General features: G+C 38.6%; 4 protein-coding genes and 1 long non-coding RNA gene across 5 annotated transcripts in view; 4 read left to right on the forward strand and 1 right to left on the reverse strand.

Moving 5' to 3' along the window:
- The window catches only part of LOC149107693 (mitogen-activated protein kinase kinase kinase 2-like), a 60,802-nt gene that overhangs the window by 19,563 nt on the left and 21,797 nt on the right, over positions 1 to 19,442 (reverse strand). Inside the window, exon 4 of the mRNA XM_089295365.1 lies at positions 17,876 to 18,005. Coding sequence (XP_089151491.1) covers positions 17,876 to 17,933 — 58 coding nt within the window. The 5' untranslated portion in view covers positions 17,934 to 18,005. The remainder of the gene's footprint in view (positions 1 to 17,875; positions 18,006 to 19,442) is intronic.
- Positions 1,070 to 1,940, forward strand: LOC149107696 (uncharacterized). The gene is made up of 3 exons (XR_016208956.1): positions 1,070 to 1,148; positions 1,243 to 1,306; positions 1,681 to 1,940. It is a non-coding gene; the product is annotated as an uncharacterized LOC149107696 (long non-coding RNA).
- Positions 8,478 to 9,497, forward strand: LOC149107697 (uncharacterized). Its single transcript, XM_089295358.1, has one exon. The coding sequence runs from the start codon at positions 8,590 to 8,592 to the stop codon at positions 9,271 to 9,273; it is 684 nt and encodes a 227-aa protein (XP_089151484.1). The 5' UTR covers positions 8,478 to 8,589; the 3' UTR covers positions 9,274 to 9,497.
- Positions 9,495 to 10,842, forward strand: LOC149107698 (uncharacterized; the record flags this gene model as incomplete). The annotated part of the gene is made up of 2 exons (XM_089296072.1): positions 9,495 to 9,730; positions 10,334 to 10,842. Coding segments are annotated over 2 exons (537 nt in total), but the record flags the coding sequence as incomplete, so codon positions are not given.
- On the forward strand, positions 11,189 to 12,902 carry LOC149107699 (beta-1,3-galactosyltransferase 5-like). Its single transcript, XM_089295354.1, has one exon. It carries the CDS (start codon positions 11,397 to 11,399, stop codon positions 12,534 to 12,536), a length of 1,140 nt encoding a protein of 379 aa, XP_089151480.1. The 5' UTR covers positions 11,189 to 11,396; the 3' UTR covers positions 12,537 to 12,902.

Consider the following 19,442-nt stretch of genomic DNA (forward strand, 5'->3'; position numbering starts at 1 on the left):
TCATTATGCCTTTTCATAACACAGCAGCATCTAGTTATAAAGTTTGCAAAAAAATGTTGTAGTGTTTTTTAAAGACTTTGCTTCGCAGATGGTTATGCTTTTTCATAACAAAGCAGCATCTAGATATGAAGTAAATGGATACAAAATGTTATAGTATTTTTTTAGGTTTTACTTCTCAGATGGTTCCTTATACTTTTTCATAACATAGAGTCTTGGCAATGTAAATTCTTCCATAGTTTGATGAAAATAAACATACACGAACAAGTAACATAAGTTTTATTATTTCAGTATTAATAAAGTATTATTTGAAATGAAATGAAGATGTCATAACGGCAGTTGTTTCCTTTTTGTTGGGATAACATGCATATTGTCCTGGTAATTTCTTTCTTTTGGGTGGGTTTTGTTAGGAATCCAAAGGAATTTAAAAGTGTGTGACACTCGGCAGTTTGAACACAGTTTGGGGGATATACAAGCTTTGGTATGGGTCCTCAGTACTTCACGTTGGCGTCGGTATTCAATCACGAATACGTTTCATACTTTACATGAGTCTCGTGTTCCAGTCGAACACCACAGAGCACTTGAAGTGTGTCGTTTAGAATACCTTAAAACCTCACGTATGCCTCAGTATTCAAACATGAACACGTTTCATACTTCGCATGAGTCTCGTGTTCCAGTCGAACACCACAGAACACTTGAAGTGTGTCGTTTAGAATACCTTAAAACCTCACGTATGCCTCAGTATTCAAACATGAACACGTTTCATACTTCGCATGAGTCTCATGTTCCAGTCGAACACCACAGAACACTTGAAGCAAGGGGGATGAAAGGACTTCCCATGATGCTTTGGTGTAATCTGATCGTTTTCCATGATGACCACGTCGACAAATCGGATGTTTGGAGCGTAAAAAAGCGTTGGTTTCGTGTCCAATTTTTGACTTTGTTTCGACCTCTCGGTGAGTATTTTTGTTTTCCATGTGTTCTTTACGTTTTCAATTACTGCTTCAACCCAGGGGGGGATGAAAGGACTTCCCATGATGCTTTGGTGCAATCTGATAGTTTTCATGATGACCACGTCGACAAATCGGATGTTTGGAGCGTAAAAAAGCGTTGGTTTCGTGTCCAATTTTTGACTTTGTTTCGACCTCTCGGTGAGTATTTTTGTTTTCCACGTGTTCTTTACGTTTTCAATTACTGCTTCAACCGTTCTTGATCAATAATCATTGTTTATATTCTTTCATTCAGGGCTATGTTTTTGTGCAACATGCCGTGACGAGGTCATTGTTGTTCCAATGTAAGCGGAACAAAGGTCAGAACACACCAGCTTTTACGTTACGTTTGTGAATACATTTGAGCAATGAAGTTTAAAATTGTTAGTATAAAGTTCAGTAAGCAATATGTGCTTAAATGTATTCTAATGTACTCAGGTTTAATCATAGTAATAAACGGTCAAAATTTACGTAAATATGGCGCCAAGCGGCCATTGCGCTGTCTTCTCCTGTTGCAGTTTTCGAGGAAATAATTGTTATAAATCGTTGAATGGCGCAATGTTTGGGCCATTTCGTCCATTTTATTACTTTTCTCGATTGGAAATAAGTTTAGCTTTGTTATTTGAAGATGACTGGTTTGCCTGTGAGGTTTTTTACGAAAGGAAATCTTTCTTTTCGGCCCTCTTATCAACAGAGTCTATTAATATGGATCGGAAGAGGTTACATGTAGAAACGGGGAACACACCAAACAAGCCGCTGAGAAAAAGACGGACTCCAACTGGTTCTTCAAGAAAGTCTCTTTTCGGCAGTTCTCCGTCAGGAAAGCCGGTTAGTAAAATGATTTTTTGGTTAATTTTACAATTTGAGATTTAACCTATCAGTGAAGCATTTTCCCTCCAGAGAATCATCTGGTCAGAAGGTTTTGTCACATTGTTTATTCGTGCAGTTTTTCTCTTCCCAGATTTCCTTATTCTTTAGTCTTAATCTTTAAATTTCAACATTTTTTAAATTTTTTGGGGTGTATATTTTAAGCTTTTTTATTTTGCAGAATTGAAGATTTCGAAGCATTAAATTTTTGTATATTACATCATTGAGAATAATATTAATTCTGTTTAAACAAAGGTACCACAACCAAGATTAGTCACAAGACTTAAAGGAGTTAATACTTCGCCAAAAGTTTTAAAATTTAACTCGAAGAAGCAAAGGATTGTTTGGCAGAGGAAAGAGGATGTGGCACTTGTACAGTTTGTTGCCTTACACAAAGACTTGCAGCCAACAAAAAGTGAATGGCCTTCGCTAAATCCGAAGTCAAAATACTGGAAAGATGCTGCTGAGTACATCAAACAGACAGCTGGAACAAAGTTTCTCAGAGAGGGTTGGTGCATCCTTTAATCTAGCACAAATTTATAGTATGCTGACAAGAGGAGGTCCACTTAAGAAATAAAGGTTGAATACCCATAACTTCCATACCTCAAGTTTGATACTGAAATATCGAACGTTTTCCTTTTGGGATAATTTGCGGAGTTTTATGTCTGATATCACTTAGTTGTCTTGCCTTTGGAATGTTGTTACAAGACACTAAATGCAATCACTCATTAGTGACTAAAAATAATGTCTTTTAAATTGGTAGTCGCACATAAAAAATAATTTATTCAGTTCACTTCACTTTGCGTGTCACTGATTTTTTGGTCTGTGAATGACAATTATTATGTATTCCATGTTTGTTGAGGTGCTAATTGTTACCCTTCATATTTTTTAGGATCATCAATCCGCCAACGAGTGGTGGTATACATGAAAGGCCATTATAAAAGTGTTGATGAGGCAGAAGACGAATATGGATTATCTGTGGATTCCTACCTAGGGGAGCAAAATGTCCTTAATGAAGAAGAAAAAGAGCTGCAAAGCTCTTCTGATGTGTTAAATGCCATTGATCACCTTGGACGGTCACAACTGGTTGACATGATTTTCAAGGCTTTCAGTAGAGTGATTGATAAAAATAATTTGCTTTTAACACTGTTAACACAGATTTCTTTCCGAGAACACCTCAAAGATTTGATTGTTGCTCTACACCCCCACCTGCATGAACAAGATCAAAGAATGCTGCTCAACAAATGGTTTCTTCAGCAAGCTACAGAGGTGGGAATTGACAGCAATCCGGCAGATTTTGCAACCCTGTCCTTGGAAGCAATGCTAATGCTTCAAAGAAATGACAAGCCCAATTTGGTTTACAAGTGGTGCAGCTGCCTCTACAATGATGAAGGCAAGCCGAGTTTGGATTTAAACCGAATGCCCCTTGGGATGCTGCAGTACATCATAGAGTTCTTCAGCTGTACACATGTTGCCCAGGTTTGTACAATAATCTGTATGAATGGTTGTTGAAAAGGTCATGGTAAATTAGGGTAGTGAAGGTGTAAATCGTCATGCCTGGATCAGGTTATCATAATGGTAACTCATCAAGTCTCCCTGTCTGTGGAAGTGTTTGTTTCTATGTAGTAACTAATGGCTTATGTGAAAATATCTTGAATATAATGTAGTTTCATGGCAAAGCTGTTGTTACATTTATTCAGTATATAGCTACACAGATGCTCTTGCACAACAATCAGAGCACCTCTCTTGTTTTTATTTCTGAGAATAAGGTTATTTAAATATATCTTTTAGATAAGAGAAACCCCCGACTATAAGATGTGGCAGGACACCTTGGATGCTGAGTTCGGTGGGGGCAAATTTAAGCGCCTCTTTCGTGGGCCTATGTGGAGTGGTTGTGATAGAAAAGACATAGGTAACCCAAGAAAGGTAATTAAAAGTTATTCATTGACGTTCAAGTTTACTTAGAAAATGTGTTTAATCAGGAGAAAAGTAATACTGTACACAGTTCTGAGTGGACAGTTATGTTGGGACTACATATAAATAGGCCTCACTGAAAAAGGTGTGTAGCTCTCAACACGAGGTTAGTAAGTCCCAGTTTTATATTGCATTACTCATTAGAAATGACCCTTGTATCCTTTCATAGGAAATAGATACAAGTTAATTTTTAATACAGAGATAATAATACTTCTTATTTCAGGCAAGGGTAAATGTTCCCTGTGTAAGTACTCAAACTCAGAATAAAAGTATGTGGAAGTCACCATTTAGCACCAAGCCGGAAATCCAGGTAGGAAGAAAATCTAAAATTATTCATTCAAAATGTCTTAGTTATTCGGTTTGTGGATGCAAACTCTATTTTGAATGAAAATTGAAATAACCTGTCTGTATAAATTTAATCTTAGCAAGAAACTTCAAACTTACATTTCAAATAAAATTATAGAGGAATGCTATTTGGAAAATAGATGAACAATCAAACACCAGTTGTACAAATTCATAAAAAGGAATACCAGTCAATTTGTGATTGTGTTGTGTTATGGACATTTTTGTTTCGATTTTCTCCAGAGTAGTTTTTGTAAAATTGTAAATGTATGAGTAAATAAGTAAAGTTGTTGTTGTTTGCGTAACAAGTAAGCACCTCTTTAGTTTGGTTCATGTTGTGTTTTGGTTTTCAGATAGAAGCAGTAAAAGAATTAGTGAAATGCAACCCCAAGGGTCGGTTTTGGATAAAGGCTGATGGGACTGATGTGAAAGCAGCCTTACAGGAGTCATTGCGAAGAGAGTGGAATGGTGACGTGGATTTGCTGGATGGTAAGCTGCAAGACATACGGAGGGAGTATGAAGCAAGAATATCCAGCTGTGAAACAATAACTAAATACAATAACATCAGCAGGGAAGATTTAGTTATTGCATTTGCAGCACCGATTACTGCCTTAGAGGAAGACATTGCATTTCTTGATGGTGGTCTTCAAAAAGCAGAGTCTTTTCGTTCAAAGTTCAACAACCCCAGCACCACAGTTGAGACTCTGAAAAGCCTTAATTGGGACATTGTAAAATTTCAGACACTGTTGGAACAGGCAACCTTCTTCAAGGAGCAAATCAGTACTTTCATTGCTGACTTGAATTCTTCACAATCACAAGCACCAGTAGCACCTAACTGGAGACTGTGGCTGAAACAATCCCCTGGCTACTTGCAATTCTTGCGAAACCTCTTCAAGAAAAAGCGGATTTGCGCAACACACATTCTTGTTTTCATGGTGGCTGACGAGCAGCGTATCTGCAAACCTTACGCCATTCCCATCCAGTATGTGCCTTATAAAGGGATTAGAGACCAGGAAGTGAGGGATCTCACCAAGAAAATCAAAATTGAAATGACCAAGGCACATCTCAAAGTTGTTGGTATGTACTCTTTTTTGACATAATGAACAAAAAAGATATGAATAGGCGAAGCATGTCTGTTCTGTTCCAGTTTGGGTTTTGTCAATCTTGCCGACCAATTCAAGGAAGGATATTCTTATGCCTGGATTAAAAGACCATCCCTTGTTGTAGCGTCTACAATTTGATGATATTGTTGACAAAAAGTCAATAACAGGCACCAAGTAGGAACCTTCCTCTCCTGGTTGCTGCCCATGGCTCACAAACATTGTTGCTGAAGCTCCTTTGTGTTGAATATCTTTTTGTTCTGCTATCTGTAGGTACCAGTACTGATGGTGAGTTTGAGCAGTTAAGGAGGAGGGGTGAGACCCGCCCCCTGCACATTTAGCAGCTAGCTCATGATGCTCGTGACAGTGTCAGCAGGATGAGTGAAACAACTTTGTTGCCGATGCTTGAATTGCAAGGAGGTAATAACAGTATAGTATCTGTCCTAAACACTGTAGGCCACATTTGACCACTATTTTGTTTTGGTGTCCTGTGACCTGGATTTTAGATCATAGTTTCTAAATGTACAAGTACTTTTGTACCACAGTCAAGCCCCTATTCAGTGGCCACTTACTAAACAGCCACCCTAGTAGGCGGCCAGTAATCAAGTCCCGATGAGGGCTTTTCTATTGTTTTTACCTCTATTAAGTGGCCAACCCCTTTTAATGGCCCACTATCCATTTCCCCGAGGGTGGCTGTTTAATAGGGGTTGAACTGTAGGATGATTGGCAGTCTAAAGATCCTCAAAGTCAATTGACATTGTTTTCTGTCAAGTGCAGTTGCAATAGTTTGTTTAATGGTTATATTTCATGATCTTTTCAATTAAAATGGCACTTGAAATTAACACTAAACGAACTAGTAAGACTCATTTCAAGTAATCATACAAAGTTTCAATAAATTTGATTGCAGTTGATGCCAATGGTCTTCCAGTTGTGACCCGTCCAAATTCAGCTATCCCACATGAGGTTATTTTTCAACTGCATGAGCTGAGAAACAACCAGATGTTGAGCTTGGAAGATGCAGTTACATTTGTTAGAGGGAAACTGGTCCCTGATGGGCTGCACCATACCCCTTCAGAAAGGATACACCTGAAAGTTTGCTTGACAAACTAAGATCTGTGGTGGCCACATACCAGTTCAGATGTGATTTCCAGCACTGGAAACATCAAGGTGTTGATTTCAGCCTGTATGTGTATGTGCCAGAGGTGGACCCAATCACTGGTGACATTCACCATGAAAGAGCAGACCACAACCACCTACTAAAGAGAATAGCTAAGCACACCAGGGATGGCAACAACAGTGAGCTCATTTATGAAAGGTTTGATGAAGCCATGCGCAACCCCATGACGGGACTCACCCATGCAGCATTGGTTGGTTCACACAAGCAGTCAGTACCAGATGCTGAGAAATTGCTCTCTTTTCATGTGGCCAAATTTTTCAAAGACAACCACTACCTTGCAGAAGCAGAATACGTTGAGACGGTTGCTTTATGGCATGAAGCATCTGATGGGCGTGGCCTAAGTCAACTACAAAGATGCAGGCAGAACTATCAGATGCTCAATTACATCCTTGATGAGTGGATTCCTTGGCATCAGGACAATTCTGATCTGTCCACACTTGACATAAACAAGTAAATTTATGCTCATAAACTATTCTTGACATATCCCTGTAATATGCAGTTTACTCCAACAGAGGGCTGCAGGTTAAAGGGGAAAGCAAATCTTTGAAAGATCTGTGTAGATAAAGTACAACAAGAATGTGGCATGAACAGCATTGCAAACATGTTTAAGAAAATGTAACCATGTGAATGAAAATCATCACAAACCCTTTCCATAATTTGTGTTTTGACCGTTGACTTTTTACAGGAAGAGAATCTTCATTTAACTATGCCTTCATTGCAATTTGCTGCCTCATCCATGGAAATGAATGTTCAATAGCGTTCCATGGCACGTTATTGAAAACGAGGAAGACATCGACGACGCCGTGTTTATTTGGAATCAATTGTTCTCTGAAATAGCTGACCTGCATGCGCCTGTAAAAAGGCCAAGAATACGATGTGTTCCGTTGCCGTGGTTGAATGATAAAATCAGCGAGGCAATGAAGGATCGTGATTTTCACCATCGTAAAGCTGTAAAAACCAAGACTGTTTTTCACTGGGCTTGCTATAGGAAGCTAGGAAATAGGGTCAATCGCGAAGTCAAGGCAGCAAAATCCAGGTATTATTGTGACTTGATTCTAGAGGCAAAAGGGGATTCAGGGAAGATCTGGCAGGCGATGAATGAGGTGTCTTCGCGTAAGACAAAATCCTCGAGCCCACAATGTATCGTGGTTGATGGTGTTGAACACACCACTCCAGCCTCTATTGCATCCGTGCTCAACTGTTATTTCGCATCCATTGGCAGAAGTCTTGCAAATAAAATATCAGCTGCTGCTATGTTCCCAGTCAGATCGGCCACGAAATTACAGTCTTTCTCGCTCTACGAAGTTGATGAGGAAACAGTACTCAAGCATCTGCTTTCTCTAAAGACAAATAAAGCTATTGGCTTGGACAACATCAGTGCGACACTTTTAAAGTGTGGTGCGCGTGCTATTTGTCCCTCGATCACCAAGTTACTGAATCTCTCTATTCGCACTGGCAATTTTCCTGAAATATGGAAATGCTCGAAAGTGGCTGCACTTTTCAAAACTGGAGATAGGACCAATGCGTCAAATTATCGCCCAATTTCTATTCTGCCAACAATGAGTAAAATACTGGAAAAAGTCGTCCATTCTCAATTCTATGACTTTCTAAATTCAAATAACCTCATTTCAAGCGAACAATTTGGCTTCCGTCCCAAGCTGTCTACAACTTCAGCTCTCACCAGTTTTGCAGATGAGGTCCTATTGCATATGGAGAGTGGAGATCTGTGTGGTGCAGTGTTCTTAGATTTGACCAAGGCATTCGATACCGTTGACCATAACATCTTGCTGTCTAAGTTGTCGGCTATCGGTGTCTCGCCCAGTACCCTACAGTGGTTCAAGTCTTACCTGAGTCATCGTAAACAGCGGACTGCCTGTGGTGATGCTGTGTCTGACCCTCTCCCGATGACCTTTGGGGTGCCACAGGGGAGTATTCTGGGACCGCTTCTCTTCTTGGTTTATATTAATGATCTTCCTCTGGCTATAAAGAATTGCAAGGTGACTTTGTATGCTGATGACACGGTCCGTACTACTTTGCTAAGGAGCCACACCTGTTAGAAGAGGCACTGAATGATGATCTCTTGAAAGTTGCTCAGTGGCTACATGGGAATAAGCTAACTTTGAATCTTACTAAGACAAAATCCATGATTATAGGCAGTAATAGGAAACTTGCTGGTATTTCCTCTTTCTCATTATCTATTTTTGACACTGATGTAAATTCTGTAACTAGTTTTAAATATTTGGGAGTTATATTGTCCTCAACTTTTACATGGTCCGACCATGTTGAGTATATTTCATCTATGGTTAATAAGAACCTTGGTCTTTTACGTAGGATTAAGTATTATTTACCTTATAATGCCCGGTTACGTTTTTATAACAGTTTAGTGCTACCTATTTTTGATTATGCTGATTTAGTCTGGGGTGACAAGGACAATGCCTCACTAATGAAAGAATTGCAAATTCTGCAAAACAACGCAGCTAAGTTGATATTAGATAGATCACTTCAATCCTCATCCACTGATGCATTAACAGTCTTGAGATGGCTGAATCTCGAAGAACGTAGGAAATGTCATCGATGTATATATGCATACAAGTGTACTAATGGCCAACTCAATCAATCCTTAGACATTGTAAGAAAGAGTGATATGCACTCCTACAACTCTCGCAATAAAGATACTATAAAGCTCCCCAAAATCCAATACAATTGGGGAAAACAACGTTCACGGTACCACTGTTTCAAAGACTTCAATGAGTTAGACAGAACTGTAAGAAACTCAGCAAGTTTGCCAATTTTTAAGAAGTGTCTTTTTTCTGCTTTTTATAATTAATTATTATTTTTTATTAATCTCTGTAGTGTATATGTTGTAAATATTTATTTATTTCGGTTTTAGCTCTAATTTATAGATTTTAATTGTATCATTATATAGTATATATCTAGTATTAGGACCTCTATGTAAACCACTTTTAGTGATGGAGCTTCCTAATAAAAGATTGTTACTACTACTATAGCACATAGTACAAGAAGTTGACATTGTTTACTCTGGTTTGAATTTGTAGGCCTATAGGGGGTTTGAGAGGGTTTTCTCGAGAAACCATCATTGAAGTGACAACCAACATTGAAAGTCAAGAGTTTCGTCGTCCACAAAATCAAGAAATTGGTTATGTGGAGAATCCCCGCGCATCGGAAACTGATGACCTTGAGTGCTTTTATGGTATGTGCCACACTTGGTTGGGTCCATATTTCACCCTCAAGGATTTCATGCTAAAGTGGAGGAAGATTGTACGGTATGTACATGTGTGGGATCCTGTGAATATAGTGGCCACTTCTATCTCATACCCGGGTTTCACGGTTGGGAAGAAATGTTCTGAATTTGTGCCTCAAAATTAACTACTGTTTCAAAAAGACTAATTTTGTGCATCATGGATTATTCAGTCAAGGAATTAAGTATTCTTCAAGGCCAGGAAAAAGCTGGGGAATTTTTATTTCGATTCAGGGGAAGTTGATGTTTTGAAAATAGCCCAATCTCGATATATCAAAATTCAGCCTAAAATAATAGACCCCAGTACGAAGCTCTAGGGAATAAAACCCCCAAACTATGTATTCATTTCCCAGAGCCTCGTACTGAGGTCTATTGCTTTAGGCTGAATTTTAATATATCGTAATTGATCTATTGAAATAATTTAACATGGCTTATTTAAATTACCACTAAAGGCTGATAGAAACTAGACCTGACATTTTGTATTTTTCTGGTCAAGAAAATTTTAGTGTTTTCAGGGAAAAAGTCAGGGAATTTTGAAATTAAAAGCAATGTCTGGCAACCATATCAGTGACTACACATTGATGTAGGGAAAGCTTTTAATGACCCTTCTTTAATTCTACGCTTTAAGGGAATTTACAAAACGTATGGACCCAGATCTTCCCTTCTTTTACCATACTCTGAATGAAAAGTTCTCAATGGACTTGTTGCCATCTTTTGATGAACCACCATCAGGCTGTGGAAGTGACGATGAAGATTGTGATGACCTAACAAAGAACCCATACCGTTTGCACCGTCTTGTTAGAAATACCAGAGAAGATGGATCCATATTTGCTGCCGGGCGGTCATTTCTTCCAGCCAGAAACAGAACATCGACAAGACAACGATTTCATCGTTTTGATATTGACTTACCCCCTGTTCCTCAAGGATAGCAAATGTATCTTATATTGTATCTGCTTGAAGTGTGTTGCTTAGAATACCTTAAAACCTCACGTATGCCTCAGTATTCAAACATGAACACGTTTCATACTTGCATGAGTCTCGTGTTCCAGTCGGACGCTTCGGAACACTAGCGTGTTGTCTGAATGAACTACGCGGTAGCGTATATTACCTGCATAAAACCCGTTCTTGACGACGCAATACATCTTTGGCTGTGAAAAATGTGACATAACTTTCGTATTCATAGCGTGCGATTCTCGAAAATTAGAGCATACTTGACGTATTCATTAGTATTCGAAGACGTTCACGTCAGAAGTGGCGTCGTGCATCGCGTGTTCCAGTCGCAAACTCTCGAACAACTGAGAGTATTCGAAAATGTTCGAGTCATAAATGATCGCTATATCTTCGAAGAACATCTAATGCAACATTAATCTACCAAAACGTGGCCCGTATGATTTAACCAACACTTCGAGTCATTCACGAGTATTAAATTTGAATACGGAAAAACAGACCGGATTCTTCTAGAATGTTCCAGGTGTATTTCGAGTCAGCCGTAATCGAATACGTCAGAACATTGTGGCATACGCGGCGTGCGCCGATCCGTATTCGAGCGAATTCGGGCCCGAATATTTGGCTTTTCGCGCAGTGGCGAACCTTCAAAACCAGGCACTCGCGACAAAACGATCCTTAAAACAGCGAAATTCAAGCTGAGATATAACTTTGTAATCTATTACAAAACGTTATAGCAAGTCAGAATGCTGTCGCGGGTGACACATGTACGAAACTCAAGGCTTTTCATTGCATTGCTGATTTCCGTCGTTTTCACCGTGTCAGTCATCATTTCCTTTTTGCAGAAAAGCGACTTGTATCATCGCGGCATTTCACCTGGTACACCGCAAGATGCTCCACAGAACGTTGCCCTCGCCATCAACAAACAGTCGTTTAGCCCGGCGGCTGTAAAGGAAGTTGCGCTCACCATCAAGAAAGAGTCATTTAGCCCGGCTGCAAAAGTTCCATTCTCAACAGCTAAAGAAGTCACTCTTCCACACCGAACCTATTTAACATCCCGTACACGATGCACCCAAACATTATTCCTTCTGATTTTGGTTGCAACTGCTCCAGACAATATTGATAGAAGAAAAGTTATTCGGAAAACATGGGCAAGCGATCCATCAATGAACATAAGATGGAAAACAATGTTTCTTGTCGGTCAAGCGAAAGACAGTACACAGGAGGAATATTTAAAAGCTGAGAACTTGATGTACAATGACTTAGCACGAGGAGCACAGAGAGACACTTATCAAAATCTAACACTGAAGACACAAATGGGTCTGGAATGGGCGGCAAAATATTGCGACTTTCAGTTTGTAATGAAAACATACGACGATGTCTTTGTCAATCCTTACAGACTAATGGACTATCTAGGAAACCCCGACACACCTAAAACTGAGCTGTATCTCGGATACGTGAGGTACAATGGGAAACCTCACCGTGAGGGAAAGTATGCAGTGTACGTGGAAGAGTACAATAAAACCAGATATCCTGACTTTTGTGGCGGCGTAGGCTACGTGCTATCGTCAGACCTTGTCCTGAAAATGGTGGAAATGTTTGATGCCAAGAAACCTTTGAAGCTTGAAGACGTGTACATAGGTACATTAGTGGAAAGGCTGGGAGTGACAGATGTGCGACACCATCAAGGATTTCGTCCTTTGCAGTTTGGGCCATGCAAATATTTCTCGGATACTATTGCTTATCATCAAGCCTCGATAAATTGCATGGAGCAATTGTTTAATCAAGCGATGAAAGAAAGACTGGAAGATGAAATTAAAAAATCCAAGAGTATGAAAACTGAGGAAAACAAACAACTATATAGTAATACCTCCGGTCAACTATGAATACCGGCAGTCAGAGACGCTTAATCACCCGAATTTCAGCTCCTAGTATCGTTTCAATTCGGCCTGGCTGGCGAATTTGATGGAAAACCTCGTATTTGGGTGAAGCAAACGGAAAATAATTGGTGGCAGACTTTGACACAACGCTCTCAAACATGGTTAACAAAGTGTGGCATCAAACTGAGGCCCTTAAACCCTTAGTCTCGTTTAAAACTCGATCACTTCAGCAGCTAATGTTTGCCTCTCTCATTTTGTTTACTTTCTGATTCAGTATGTAAGTCGATTTATGTTCGAAGGAAGCAATTATACTTTCCCCCTGCGGCAGAAATGGGCTTCAAATGCGCTTATAATCAAAACGCCCGACAAATTGCCCGTCAGGTTGTTGTATGCCTAAACGAACAAGAAAAGACAAGTACTGAACCAAAATCTGTAGTAGTCCCTTTTATTTCACTAGTCAGTCTCTATATATTTTATATATAAACAAGGTGATTTGTATATCTGTTTTCAGAGTGCTCAGTAGTAAACTAGAGCGTGATTATAACAGATGACGAACTGAGGAACTGTAGATCCTACTTGACATTTTATTACTATTTAGTTTCGTAGTACACAGCTTGTGTGCAGCACTCATGAAATAAAATTGCCAAATGCGAATTTACATCATTACACTGATTTGAAATACACATGCAACCGTTGGAAATATGATAGCTACAATAAGTGAACGCTTTTACAAAAAAAAAGGAAAATTGGAAATTATAGATAAACACTGTTGCTATTGTATAACAACAGAAGCTTTAAAAGTTAAAATTTAGCATTTTTCCGGAAGAATTTGTTTGCATGTCTACATGAAGTTATCAGTTCATTCCATTTATTCAGAGAGGCTAACTCAGGTTTACAAAGGTACTTCTCCCAGAGGCATAGGTTACATTGATTTGAAGTGGGGTTATATGGGGCAGCTTGCTTTAAAATCTTTCAAGTGACTTTGAACTTTGATTTATTGTCAAAGTCACTTGGAGGCTGCCCCATGTAGGCCCGCTTCAAATCGATGTAACCTACGCCTCTGGGAGAAGTACTGTATTATTTGTAAACCTGAGTTAGCCTCTCTGAACAAACAGAATGAACTGATTAGATAACTTCATGTAGACATGCAAACAAATTCCTCCTGAAAAATGTTAAATTTTAAATTTTAAATCTTCTCTTGTATTTCAATAATAACAGAGTTTATTCCTAATTTCCAGCTTTCCTTTGTTTTGTAAAAGCATTCGCTTATTGTAGCTATCACATTTCCAATGGTCGCTTGTGTATTTCAAATCAGTGTAATGATGTAAATTCCCATTTAGCAATTTTTATCTGATGAGTACTGCACACAAGTTGTGTAGTACAAAACTAAATAGTAATAAAATGTCAAGTCAAATCTACATTTGATCAGTTCGTCATCTGTTATTTTATATATACATTATATTAAGGTACATGTAAACCCTGTTTCATTGATGACCACTACAAATTTCAAGACAATTTGCTATAGTAATGTCAAACTACAGTGAAACTTTGATATCATGAAGTGCCAAGGAATTGGCAAAGTATGTTCACTATAACAGGGTTTTGTATCAAGGTTCTTTTCTGTATAGTCTACTATTACTGGGGCCATGAAAATCATTCGTTATACTGAGGACCTCGTTATATAGAGGCTCGTTAAATCGAGGTTCCACTGTACTAACCATATTCCTTCCAAAGGTAAATATTGAAAATTGAGTTTTATTACTCATTTAGGTTATTAGCCTTAGGAGGAATTTGTTTGCATGTCTACATGAAGTTATCTAATCAGTTCATTCTGTTTGTTCAAAGTGACTGTTAGCCACTCATTTCAGGTTAAGAGCTGAAAGTTCAGAACAATATTGAATTTGATACTCAAATTTTGATTGGATTAATTAATGCATAAAAAGTTTGCACCATATCTAGCAAAAAATGAAAGGCTTCTAGAGCTTGCCTACCTTTGTCAGTGCAAAATGAAACATAATCTGTAACCTTGAACATTGTTGCTTGAATCGCTTTTAATGTTTTTAAGCCCACAAACTCTGGCCCTCACATCCTTTCATACTTTGTTTGCACTGTAAACTTGATTAATGTGCAACACAACTCTCTCTTCTCTCAAAGGCATCTTAAGTATGTTTTTACATGCACTAGAAACCCAGGTGCTTACAGTGTAGCTTTCCAAATGTGACTGTAAAACTTTTTGGTCATCAATCCTGTCAACACTTAGTGTTGATCTCAGGTCTTGGTTTGAATTTTCAGCTCTTTGTCTTGAGGTTACCCTATATCTTTCAGAGTGTCTTGCACCCACGCCATTTAGCATGTCTAATTAAAGCCAATAAAGCTGGCTATCAATCTACACGTACATGTATACCAAGAATTTGGAAATCAAATGAATTATCAAATTTTTCAGGTTTCTCTGTGCGAGCATCCAAATCACTTTTTGAAAGCTAGGTGAAAGTGAGTCTGCCTCAAATTTTGGACAGTAGCTAGTTTATCATCCATGTCTGTTAATTTTTATTTTGAAATATTTTTTCTCTGAGAGTGATTTTTAAATGATCACTCCACCATTCTTTAATCCTGTTTTGGAAATGTTCTGTAACTTTTTACTGCGATTGAATATGGCAACACACAGGCAATATTTTTAGTGTTTTGTGTCCAGAAACTGAGAAACAAATTAAATTAACAAGAAACAAAGTTCACTTTGACTTGTACATGTAGCTTTCAAAATGTGATAATAATAATAATAATAATAATAATGATTTGAACGCCAGCACTAAAATGTCTAGAAAAATTTGGCAATTCATTTTATTTGAAAGTCCTTGGTATAGTTTGATAGCCAGTTCTATAAGTTTTAATTTGATATGGGGTTTACATACAATGTCTACAGATTAAATCGGATGCACTACATCCCTTTTGTGTGAGACACCTCTAAAGGTATATGGTAATGTTAAGAGGGTTCCAATTGTTGAACCAAATAATAATGATGTTAGAGTGGTTTTCAATTGAGTGTCGTAAAACCAAAACCAAAACCAAAACCAATTACTTACTGATTAGACTTCTCAGCTAATCTCGAACTGCAGTAAAACCAAAACGAAAACGACACTCAACTGAAAACCGCTCTAAATATGCAAAGCAGCAATTCATTAATTCATCCCTAATTCTCTTTCGTAACATAGCAGCATCTAGTTCTAAAGTTTGCATACAAAATGTAAGTGTTTTTTTAGACTGCTTCTCAGATGGTTCCGAACTTCTGCTTTCTCATAATAAAGTGTGTCGTTTAGAATACCTTAAAACCTCACGTATGCCTCAGTATTCAAACATGAACACGTTTCAAATTTGCATGAGTCTCGAGCTCGTGTTCAAGTCGGACGCTTCGGAACACTAGCGTGTTGTCTGAATGAACTACGCGGTAGCGTATATTACCTGCATAAAACCCGTTCTTGACGACGCAATACATCTTTGGCTGTGAAAAATGTGACGTAACTTTCACATTCATAGCGTGCGATTCTCGAAAATTAGAGCATACTTGACGTATTCATTAGTATTCGAAGACGTTCATGTCAGAAGTGGCGTCGTGCATCGCGTGTTCCAGTCGCAAACTCTCGAACAACTGAGAGTATTCGAAAATGTTCGAGTCATAAATGATCGCTATATCTTCGAAGAACATCTAATGCAACATTAATCTACCAAAACGTGGCCCGTATGATTTATCGAACACTTCGAGTCATTCACGAGTATTAAATTTGAATACGGAAAAACAGACCGAATTCCTCTAGAATATTCCAGGTGTATTTCGAGTCAGCCGTAATCGAATACGTCAGAACATTGCGGCATACGCGGCGTGCGCCGATCCGTATTCGAGCGAATTCGGGCCCGAATATTTGGCTTTTCGCGCAGTGAGCCTTCACCCCAGAATATTTCTGGTGCCATCGAGTACGGGGTGCCGCAATAAGATACCAAATTTGTTTTACTGCCAACTTTCTAGAATAAGTTGGACGAAAAATGGTTATTTTGTTAACCCTTAACCCACCGGACTATTTTTCGACCTTGTTGAACACGGAGTGCGAGTGGGGAGAGGAGCTTTTGTGGCTCTTGCCCTGTCAAACTCGCTGTTAAAGCTATAACAATAGACGCAATTTATGTAAAGGATCCATGAAACATGGAGGATTTAGTACTTTCAAAAGTCCGAGTCCATAACATTGATTGATGACGTTATATTGTGACATATAGAAATGACGCTTCAGTGATCGATATCCCCTTCTTGGATTCAGTTATCTCTAGAAAGCGTTATACAATAAAAGCTACTTTCAAAATAGTCAAAACCGATAAAAGAGGTGAAGGTATGCAAACAAAGTTAAAGTTACTGCAACTAAATTAATTTTTTTCATTATAAATTAGATAGGAAAATTGACAATTTGTAAAAAGCATGTCTGTCAAAATGAGGTTGTCTTGAAACATTATGTTCATTTACCTATCAAATGTCATACGAAATTATTCCCAATGAAGTTCGAGGACAGTTCAAGTTTAGAATAAATTTTCGAATTGCCGTAAGCGACTTTCTAGATCTGTTACGGCGGGAAACCAAGAAACCATTTTGCTTACGACTCTCGCGAGCTGGGAGGTCAATAGCAAACACTATTCCGAGTTTGAGGGGCCAATCAGAATGTACGAAAAGCAGTGTCCGCTGGTTTGGTAGGTGCTAATTAACAATTAGACTAATTTAAGCTCTCGAATTCCATGAGGTGAAATCGAGAACGAATAATCTTAAAAGCAGAAGATAGCTATTTAGCACTGTATCTGTTAGCAACTTCTGCATGCATTACACTATCAGTACCTGAACCATTTTTGACAGCCCAAAGTCTGCTAGTTTTATATTTCCTTCTCCATCTAAAAGGACATTTGGTCCTAAAGTAACAAATGCAGAGGTTTTGGAGCAGGAATAGCTTTTACTCAGTTGCAACAATATTAAACCACATAGTCGGTTATGAAAGAGAACAGTGGAGAAAATAGAACAGATAGGAAAAGGTTGAAGGCATTGTCAGGGATTACTAAACGTTCCAGTAGAAACTTCAGTGCCGCCTAATGTAGGAGTGAGAAATTCATTAAATGTAATTGCAACGATAACTAAATACCATCCTTTTGTCATTTCTTAAAGAAAATTCGGTTTTCGTAACGTCGCGAAGCTATAAAAAGAAAAATCTAGTTGTTTTGCCATAATAAAATTACTGACATGATCTATATTCACGCTTAATTTGTTTTCTAATCCAAAAAAAAGCACACTTAATTCTCGTTACCTAATTTACGAAACGTACCTTTTATATCTCGGTGAGTTACGTTCTGTGAATGCAAAAATTTAATTCCTTGCAGCATTTGATTTGTGTACCATTGTGATTCACCTTCAGGAAGAACTCCGCTCTCTTTAATATGGGCGGATAATGATCCCTGTAGACAACAACAAGAACTTATAAGTTGCTAATTTGGATTTTAAGTATTTAATGAAATTATCATTGTATTCTCATCCAAATGAATATCACACAGTTTAAGGAGGCTGGAAGTAATTTTCCGCACTTTTCAGTAATAATAAACTGCAATATCGTTTTCACGATGTAGTCACTAACGATGTAGATCGCGACGTTTCGACTGCTACGGCTAGTCTTCTTCAGCCAATGAGGTCGACTGATTGCACAGCACCATTTACATCACGAAGGTCAGCTGTGATTGGTGCATTTCGATCCTCCCATTGTTCCATTGTTCCGGTGAGTAGCTATTCCCTCAGCGGTCCGCTGTTGTACCGTTCTCCTGTTGTTGTGTATTTTGAGAGTGGGTATCCATGCTTCAAGTATTTCAATTCTACATATTATTAACCCTACGTGTGTACCAGTGAGGGTCTCGATCAATAAACTCGACCTCGTTCCAAATCGGATAGTGGTCGGTCTAGTGGGCCTGTTCAGAAACGGCGGAGGTCTGGGTGCGAGCAAGTCGTATATCCCTGTCGTGTTCTTTGATACTCTCCTGCATAGGTCTCCCTGTTTCTCCATTGTAAACTTTGCTGCACTCGCAGGGAATCCTGTAGACAACGTCATCTTGTTTAGCCAGGTCGACGGTGTCCTTTGGTCGCGCTAAGTGTGAATCATACGCTAGGTACTGGGAGGACCGAAATGCGCCAATCACAGCCGACCTTCGTGATGTAAATGGTGCAGTGCAATCAGTCAACCTCACTGCCTCGAGAAGAATTGCAGTAAGCAGTCGAAATGTCTCGATCTACATCGCGAGTGACTATATCTTGAGACAAAAGGTACTACTGTTTATTACTGCATCTACCACGATGAACAAAAACCATCTTTTCCTCCACTTTTCAGTAGTTATCAATAGACTCAACAATTTCAAATTTTCGAAAATTTAAAGTGGCTGTGAACACCACCTACAGAACGTTTTTTGAACGTTTCAAAGTAATGAATTGTAAGCGGTCGAAGCTAAAAGTATATGTTTTTAACAAGTTGTATTGTTCCTATGGTAACCTAGTTTACCATGAAGCTGACTACAACTTGTTTAACAATAATTGGGCACAGAAAAGCTCTTGCAGTTTCTATTTATAAAGATTTCGAATGAGTCATTACAAGAGATTATGACCATATTCTCTTGGTCAGTACAAGACTCGAAGCATCTCCAGTGTATTGCTACTTACTGAAACAAAAAAGGTAATAGCAGGAGAATAAACTATCTTATTAAAATGGTCTGTTTACATGGAGGAAAGTTATCTCCAGCAGGAGTGTTACCCTCCTTTGAGTCTCCTTTAAAACGAGTGAACCTTCACCAGCATCACCCTACACCCCAAGTTCTGCTTCCCGAGTTGGCTTGAAGTAAAAGCTGACCTTACTG

Source organism: Orbicella faveolata, unplaced genomic scaffold, assembly GCF_042242905.1.
Source record: "Orbicella faveolata isolate gen_17 unplaced genomic scaffold, um_ofav_v1 contig_26, whole genome shotgun sequence".
Classification (NCBI taxonomy): domain Eukaryota; kingdom Metazoa; phylum Cnidaria; class Anthozoa; order Scleractinia; family Merulinidae; genus Orbicella; species Orbicella faveolata.

Excerpts from the sequence above, each read along its gene's own strand:
- LOC149107697 (XM_089295358.1), top strand. The coding sequence starts at position 8,590 with ATGATTATAGGCAGTAATAGGAAACTTGCTGGTATTTCCTCTTTCTCA.
- LOC149107699 (XM_089295354.1), top strand. The coding sequence starts at position 11,397 with ATGCTGTCGCGGGTGACACATGTACGAAACTCAAGGCTTTTCATTGCA.